General features: G+C 42.4%; 1 protein-coding gene across 7 annotated transcripts; it reads right to left on the reverse strand.

The window, feature by feature from the left end:
- Positions 1-80: 80 nt before the first annotated feature.
- On the reverse strand, positions 81-4379 carry LOC121811306. 7 transcript variants are annotated; one of them, XM_042212138.1, is made up of 10 exons: positions 4253-4379; positions 4073-4160; positions 3409-3556; positions 3213-3305; positions 3012-3104; positions 2315-2749; positions 1953-2212; positions 1326-1549; positions 539-700; positions 81-461 (listed from the first exon to the last, which is right to left on the reverse strand). In XM_042212138.1, exons 1-10 carry the CDS (start codon positions 4293-4295, stop codon positions 397-399), a joined length of 1611 nt encoding a protein of 536 aa, XP_042068072.1. In that variant the 5' UTR covers positions 4296-4379; the 3' UTR covers positions 81-396. The 7 variants fall into 7 exon arrangements, with proteins under 7 accessions (XP_042068072.1, XP_042068071.1, XP_042068073.1 ...); XM_042212137.1 differs by having other exon boundaries at positions 3012-3125; XM_042212139.1 differs by having other exon boundaries at positions 3012-3125; positions 3409-3645; positions 4253-4290.
- Between the last annotated feature and the right edge of the window lie 4596 nt (positions 4380-8975).

Genomic DNA, 8975 nt, shown 5'->3' on the forward strand with positions numbered 1-8975 from the left:
AACTGGTATATAAGACGATCTAAATTCTGTATACTATATCTTGAATATTATCAATCTAAATTCTAATATACTACTATATCTTGAATATTATCACATGTGAAACATGTGTCTTGACTGTTGCATTTAAACGTCGATTTATGGAACCCCAAACTCATTTAATTCAATGCGGGGTGGCCGGTGGCCCCTCGAAATGCAATACTACAACTCGGGATTCGAGATCAAAATTTAAGATTCCGTCAACTTTCTAACAATACATTCAAAGCGTATAACTAAATTTGTTAACATCTACCGTTTCATAAATATTTTGTCCTATACACAGTACAAAACAATAGAGCAAGTTTCAATTCGATTCAAATCTTCGAAGCCCACGAGTTTATCCTTTTGGATGCTCATGGCTCATGGGATGGGATTAATATCCTTCCCATGGGTCCCCACTTCACCACATTCTCGCCTGTGTGGTTCTGATACAGAGGATCGTGTTAGAAAATATAATTGAAATGCAGAAAATAAAATAAACAATGAAATACTTTTGGATTACGTTGCATTGAATTGGATGATCCTGAGTTGTAGATAATTGATTTTGGTTGACTCTGATTCTGTCGAAATGCCCTATTACTTCTGCTTCTTTCCAACAGTTTCCTATCATCACCCAGTGATATATGCCACTCAGCTGACTTGAGACGGGTTACTCTTTTACGCTCTGTCCAAATGAGGACGCAGCCTTTAGGGTTGTCTCATTTTGAAATGCTGTCGAGTCCTGGACAAGAATCTGGGAACACTATGGAAGTTGAGGGGCCATGCTCGTTGTTGAATAGAGTGGAGACTATCCTATGGCTGAATCTACACTTATGAGCATGTCGGAGAGTAAAGACAAGAAGAAGTCTTGCAGGACTCTCGGTGTGGATATGAAAGAGGACAAATCTGCTGGCTAATGAAAACAATGTTACCCAGTTGCAACAGTGATTGGTTTTTGGGATGTTTTGAAGTCCCGCCTGAAAAAGGAGAGTGCAAAGAAATACTCTCTTGTAATAGATAGCTCCAATGGCAGAATTCTACTTTAAGAAAACTGCTACCCGTGACTCCAACTCTCATCTCATTATCTCATAGCACCCAATACCATTCGCTCCTAGGTTCAGTTACAGTTTCTATCACTCAAGACTACACAAATACTCTTGCATAACGAATAATATATCAGAAGAGAGACAAAGTTTAGGACCAAAACTCATTATTTTGTGAATTCTTATCAGAAGGTTTCATTATCATCATAAATAATGGTAGAGTAATTTTTACGTCTACAAAGAAACAGATGTAGTCTCATCTCTAACCTGAGTGATTCAAGGGAGGTGATATTTCTTTTAGGTGCATTACACTCTTGTTTAAGCACTCTAGATCCTGCAGATATACTCTTTTCATGGAAAGTTCTGTGTTCAGCTTGGCGCAGTGATCAGCAATCTGGGAATGCAAATTGTATCCAGCTTGAGATGCGTTAGATATGCTTGGGAGCTCGCAAGCAGACCAGCAGTTACTTTCACATACTGTATTATTCAACCTGCAAGCCAAAATGGAGAGAACAGCTCAAATTATGAAGATTATCCTATAACACAAGGGAAAGAAGTTTATAGTCAGCTAACAAAAGCGGCAAAGTATTTTGAAGAACACTGATTCTTGATTTCTATTATGATGATGCTATGTTACAAAAACGGAAAGGCGTAAACCAAAGAATTTAAAAATGAAAATCTATAGCAGCTGGATGGCATGCTCTGTTCTCGACACATCGGTCAGATGGCAAAAAGAAGGGAATCACTAGTCATTCAGAATGATAAAGATGCTAACAGTAATTCTGTGACATGAGAGAGTAGCAACTAGCAAGTAATTGTGTATAACATAATAGTCTCTTAAGGCGTGGTGAAATTTCTTGTGGAGCTTCATCAGGCAAGAGTAGGAATTCTCACTTTTTAATTATGTCCAGATGGCAAGTGTGATTCCGGACGTTGAAGAAGGCATCCACACAGGTCCTGTTTGTCCTAGTCAATCCCACTAATTCGCCAGCTGCCTTGCATATGGAGTGTACTGCAGAATCAGTAGTCCTTAGGTTTATGTTCTTGATCCTTACTGCAACTAGATCTACAGCATCAAGAGGATTAACTAGAAATATGTGACTTCCCACTTCAACTTTACCAGCCGAAACTGCTCTCTTGCATTGGTCTGCATCCTTTGGAAACAATGGATGAAAGACTTAATCATATACTACTATTACATTGAAGTAAAACATACATAGCCGTATGTCCGGGGGGACGGGAGAAGAAATATTTACCTCAAAATCAATGTAACAACACTTAAAATTTTCAGATGTAGTCACAAAAGAAGCACCAGAAACCTTTCCGAATACTGAAATAGCTTCTACGAGCTTGGAGAGACCAACTTCAGAAGGTATGTTCATAATGGAGACAGAGAGTGGATATTTTGTTTCAGATATATTTTTATTGCCATCAGTAGATGTTGGCGCATTATGAGGGGCATGAGACTCAGTAGATGAAGTTGTAGAAGATTTGGCAACTGCTCCAACTCCCTCCTCCCCATTTGGCCTGTAATCTGAAGATATGGACTTGCTACCCGGCTCCTTGTTATCAGTAGGCATCCTTACATTAGAAGGGACACGAGCCTTAGCTGGAGTAGCAAAAGATCTGGCAATGGCTTTCATCAAATCCTTGTGACCTGAAGACTGGGCCTTTTTACGGGAATTTGTTCTCTTTAAATGAGAACAACAAAAAATGAACTTCTGAGACTTAATTATTGCAAAAAGGGTTCATGATGAGTGATGACTAATGGTTGAAGTAATCTCCAAGAATTTTCAAAATGCAACAAATGTGATTGGAGTTTCAAAATGCAACAAATGTGATTGGAGTTTCATAATGCCACAAATGTAATTGAGAAAGTACACAATCATACGAGCAAGATCAATATAGAAAAACATAAGCAGAAAAACAAATATGCACAACAATAAAAATTACCGTAAAATGATCGCATTTTTCAGTAACCAAATTCAGTTTCTTAGCGGAGACATCTGATGTTCCCGGTCCCAGTTCTGAGAAGGCATCATCATCCTCAACAGCAGAAGAGCACAGCTCAAGTCAGAAATGACGCACACAAGATTAAATTAATGACATGATTGCATAAATAAGGGGAGACAATAGAGATACATGTGAACCTACCAAAAATGCATCAGATTTTTCTGTAACCAAATTAATTTCCTGGTCAGGCCAATCTGATACTCTTGGATTCACTTCTAAGGAAACATCATCACCCTTCATGGCATGAGAATGAATAACTCAAGTCAGAAACTACAAAATATTAGTAACATAATGCATAAGAGGAAACAACAACAGTTATTAGTGAATCATATCATACCACAAAATCATCAACTTTCTCGATAACTGATTCAATTTTATTTGGAATGCATTCTGATACTCCCGAATCCAACTCTGAGAAATCATCATCCTCATGAGCAGAAGAGTGAACAGCCCTATTCGGGCACTGAAATCCTCGTGCATGGAAGCTGGCCAGCAGAATGATGCAGCTATTAGCTATAAATTTCAACCGGTTGCATTTCCACAGCGTCATCAGCCATTACTTACTAGCGTATTTTCTAAAATTACATAATAGTAAAAGATATTTAGCCATCAATCTCATCTCATCTATAAAAAGCTAAACAAATTGTTTATGTAGTCTGAACTGAAGGAGCCATTCACCATAAATTCATCAAGAGACCAAAAGCACCACAATTCAATGTTCAATGTTGAATGCCATACAACCAAATCCATTTCATCAACATAAGAGCATAACAAATGCTACATAAAATAACCATTTCTCCTCAAGCACATGTAATGTAAGGTTCTCTTTTCTTTGTAAAAAATACACATGCTTATAAAAACTGTTACCATTCATTGATATTTGATAGTGTGCAATTGACATGACGATCCATTGATTGAACATATGATTGAGTAATCCACATAATTCAAACAGAAATTACGCCAGCTGCAAAGCTCCAAACGTTACACTTGCAAAACTTTACCTGCGGTCAATTTGGCCGCGGAGAAGGTCGAAGGTGGATATAATCGATCGCGATGAAACCTTGCTGCTTGTATTTACCCAAAATTTATCTGCGAAAATGAAGGGAGGGAAAAAAAACGAAATTGAGCGTTGGGAGAGCTACAAGTAGGAAATGCCACACATTAGGGGTCAGCGAGTTTACTAGCAGACAGCAAATATATGGAAGCTTTTAATGCCGACTTCATCTTCGTTGTATGAAGAGCGCCGCAATCGGGCTGGAAATAGTGATAATAAAACTACCCGAATCTAAATGTTCGGCAATTATCGACCCGCATTTCTGACTTAGGCTTTTTATTTTAGTATTGGCCTATTTGTATTGACCCAACAAAATTTTTACTCACTCTTGACGTATCAAAAGAAATTTGCAAACTTTATTTGAAGAATTAAACTTAACTTTAATAGAAAGTGTAAAAAAATTATACTACTAATTTAAACTTGATTTGTTTGGATTAAATATTTTTTAATTAGATGACCAATCTACTGGTTACATAGTACGAATCGCTGAATTTTGATGTTAAATAGAGTTAGTTGCTTATTTGATAAACTTGTTTACAAAATATTGAGTCAAGCAAATAAGTATGGCCCATTAATATAAAAATAATTAAATAGTTCAAATAAAAAATTTCGATCCAAATTTAAATAGATTGATTCATTTACAGCGTATAATTAGTTTTTTGAAATATGACTCTATGATTCCAACTTCAATAATTACGACCTGATTCTTAATGCCATCCACAATAGGAATAGCCCAGCAATAGCCCAGCCATATAGCCCAGCCACTGCCACATCATCAGCACTAAAAATCCTCCTACCACATCATCAAAACAAGCAAATAGCCCAGCAATAGCCCAGCCATAGCCCAGCCACATACTATTCACATCATTATTAACAAATATATACAAAATGAAATAATTAAAAATCACACAATATACGGAATTAAATTTACGACACAGAAACGAGAAAATTCACTAATATTAATAAAATATAAAAAGTACATTAATTAAAAAAAATTACATAATTAAAAAAAACTAACGGCGGTCAATCCTCCGTGCCCATAACTCTTCAATTAAACCCTTTTGGAGTCGAATATGAGCCGCCGTTTGGCGCATGTCGGCGTGTGCTTGTAAGAGGCCGGCTTCATCGTGAGGTACCCCACTCCGTACGTTGGGGGCGGCCACGCCGTGGCTTGGACCGGCTTCATTATCGTCGTTAACCCAATTGGTCAGTTCGCCACCTTCATCTTCGACAATCATGTTGTGCATGATAATACATGCGTACATGATATCAGCAATGCATTGAACTTCCCACAAACGCGTTGGACCCTTAATTACCGCCCATCGAGACTGGAGCACACCAAATGCGCGCTCCACGTCCTTGCGCGCCGACTCCTGCCGTGCCGCAAAGTAGGCCTTCTTCGCATCTCCTGGGCATCGGATCGTCTTCACAAAGACGGGCCACCTAGGGTATATCCCATCCGCCAAGTAGTAGCCCATATCATGTTGGTTGCCGTTGGCGACAAAACTGATGGCCGGACCGACGCCCTGACACTGCTCGTTGAAAAGTGGCGACGAGTTGAGGACGTTGAGGTCGTTGTTCGAACCAGCTATCCCAAAATACGCGTGCCAAATCCAAAGTCGGTAATCAGCTACGGCCTCCAGGATCATCGTGGGATTATTTCCCTTGTAGCCGGACGTGTAGAACCCCTTCCACGCTGCGGGACAGTTCTTCCAGTCCCAATGCATACAATCTATGCTGCCTAACATACCCGGGAACCCATGCTGACTCCCGTGCATCCGCAACAGATCTTGGCAGTCTTCGGGGGTAGGCTTTCGCAGATACTGATCACCGAATACTTCTATCACTCCCAGACAGAAATTCTTCAGACATTGCAAGGCAGTCGTCTCACCGATGTGGAGATACTCGTCCCACATGTCTGCCGCGCCTCCGTAGGCCAACTGCCGGATTGCCGCAGTGCACTTTTGAATAGGTGTGTGGCCGGGTCTGCCAGACGCATCGTGTCTGAAGCGGAAATACAGATATCGAGACTCCAAAGCGTTGACAATACGCATAAACAGGTTCCTGGTCATCCTAAAACGACGCCTGAAAAGGTTGGCGTTGAACCGAGGCTCCTGTGCGAAGTAGTCTTCGTATAGGCGCTGATGTGCAGCTACGTGATCCCGATCAATCACACTGCGGCGGTGGACCACTAGGGGAGGTCGAGGTATCGCCGGCTGCAAGGCCCTTTCCATCCATTGGTTTATCGCGTTGGTCGTATAGGCGTCCAACGCCTCGGCCATTCGACGTTCGTACTCCTCAGCATCCCCTCCGCTACCACCACTACTACCACCAGCATTACTCATTTTGCGTTGTTGATCTTGAACAGAAATTAAGATAGAGAGAGTACTCGTTAAAACAAGTGGTGCGAATGAAAATGACGAACAAAGCGCGTATATATAGTGTTTCGAAAAAAAAAATTTATTTTTTCGCGCTAGGCGGTGCGCTGGGCGATCCGGGCGCTGCAATAGCGCCGAACGGACCGTTCAGCGCACCGCCCAGCGCTGCGCGGTTTCTCTCTCCAATCGCCCGCTGGGCGGCTGCAATAGATCGTCCAGCGAACCGCCCAGCGCCGGCGCTCGGCTGGGCGGTCGCTGGGCGCCTATTGTGGATGGCCTAAAGTAAAGTCCTTTGTATTGTTAGGCTAATAGCATCAAGTGCACAAATATAACCAACCACCATAAATTTATAAACATCTTATATGTTATGGACCATGATAATATGATATTGTATTTGATTATGAATGAAAGTTTAGTATTTAATCTAATTTAAGTAGTTGAAAGCAATTAAAACTACTATAAATTTAGTGAAAATTAAATATTCCTCTGTCTTAAAAAAATTGACTAATTTTACTGTGGTGATATTCCCACAACTAGATGAAGTCTAAGAGCATCCGCAATGGGAGGACGATGGCACTCGATGGCGCATCGTCCGCACCCATTGCGGGTGCGCGCCATAGGGCGCGGACGATAGTCGCGCCCTATACTTCGGTCGCGGAGGATAGCGCGGACAATGGCCATCGTCCGCCCCATTGTGGAGGTCGCGGACGATCGACCGCGGACGATGGCACGCGGTTTCGTTTTGTTATAAATACCGTTCATTTTCATTTCACGTGATTTCATTTTCGAAACTTACATTTACATAATTACTACGAAATGAATTCAAGCCCCAATAGTCCTACGTTTAGCACAGGGGCACATTGGCCGGGTACAGAACCCGGCGATTATCGTTCGTTCGACACCAACACCCATTACGATCCCGATTTCAATACGGAATCATATGGGTTGTCTGACATTGAGCCGTCTCCGCACCGCCCAACCGCAGCGGGCGATTCCGACCCCGCCGCGAACGCTTCCGCCCCAGCCAGAAAGAAGTGGAACTGGCAGCGGGCGCAGAAGTTGCCGCCTCCCGGTGATTGCGATGAGTACGCCCCCGGCCGTACGAACTACAACGACGACGAAACTCTCACTTTTGCCCAGTGTTGGGTAGATATATCGGAAGATCCGATATTCGCGAACAACCAGCGACAGATCGCGTACTGGGAACGCATCGCGGACCTCTACAATTCGGTCAAGCCGCCGACCGCGTACAAGCGCAAGCGTGAGCAACTCCGCAAGCACTGGGATCAAGTCAAGAAGCAAGTGAACTTGTACGCGGCGGAGTTCGAGAAGTTCACGCGGTCACAGGTGAGCTGCGAGAGCGCGAGCGACGTGCGCACTAAAGCGATGTTGTCGTACCGGTCGATGTTCGGCGATTTCAAGCACGAGGCCATCTGGGCGCTCTTGAGGGAAAAGCAGAAGTTTTAAGGTGGAATTCTGCACACTGGTGCGCCGAAGAGGATGAAGGTCACCGAAGTTGGTGACTACACGAGCAGCGGCAGTCACCCGGTTGACCTCAACCGGACGTACGTGGATGAAGGGAGTTCCGGCACACCGGTGTCCTTCCGGTGTCCTCCTGGCGTCAAGGCTGCGAAGGCCAAGGGGAAGGCGACCGCGACCTCATCGTCGACCGCTGCAACCCAAGCTCCGGTCCCGGTAGAGCTCCCGACCCAGACGGCTACCGCGTTTGCGTCGTTAGCAACAACGTCGATGGCAAGGACGATGTTGCAGACGCACAGGGCCCTCAAGAAGTGTACCGACCCCGACGAAGCTGAATATCTCCGGGCGTTACTCGATGAGCTGCGTCGTAAGTTGGGAATTGGTCCGACTTAGTTTTTTTTATTAGTTCAATGATGTAACTTTTTTTTTATTAAAACTTCGCCGTTTGTTATTTAGACCGTTTTTTATTTACTCGTTACTTGTTATTTGAAAACAGTTAAATTAATTAAACAAAACAATAAAATGATGATGTGTCGCGACATAGGGCGCGCCTTAGGGCGCCCCATTGCTAATGCTCTAAATATAAAAAAATTTAATCAATTACACACCACTAGCAATATGGAATCCACACCATACTCCAATAACAATACTTTCACTATTTTTTTTGCATATATCTCACTTATCAATTGCACATTAAAACTATATCTTATTTATAAATTTCTCTATTTTAAAAGATTTTTTTTAAGAACAAAGGAGTATAAATAGTCGTTAATTAAAATAGTACTCCCAAACCGGTTTCCCACCGATCCGATCGACCGGTTGCGAATCGGTTCGACCCAAACCACACGAAAGAGAAATTAAATCTACACGTGGCTAGTTATGATTGGTATAAACAAGTGGAAATGAGCTCTGATTGGCCTAGCTCTTCCAAGACCACGTTGCAAACTGAAACCTACGTCAACTCGAACTCTCAGCGCTTCACTGAATAAATAT

Source organism: Salvia splendens, chromosome 7 (assembly GCF_004379255.2).
Source record: "Salvia splendens isolate huo1 chromosome 7, SspV2, whole genome shotgun sequence".
Classification (NCBI taxonomy): domain Eukaryota; kingdom Viridiplantae; phylum Streptophyta; class Magnoliopsida; order Lamiales; family Lamiaceae; genus Salvia; species Salvia splendens.

What these genes read in the sequence shown, in the direction of transcription:
- LOC121811306 (XM_042212137.1), bottom strand. Translation starts at nt 4,295, where the DNA reads ATGAAGTCGGCATTAAAAGCTTCCATATATTTGCTGTCTGCTA. An exon ending in CATCTGGACATAATTAAAAA is followed by an intron (nt 1,550 to 1,952) that starts GTGAGAATTCCT and finishes TTTGGCTTGCAG; the next exon opens with GTTGAATAATACAGTATGTG. An exon ending in ACCTCCCTTGAATCACTCAG is followed by an intron (nt 701 to 1,325) that starts GTTAGAGATGAG and finishes TCATTTGGACAG; the next exon opens with AGCGTAAAAGAGTAACCCGT.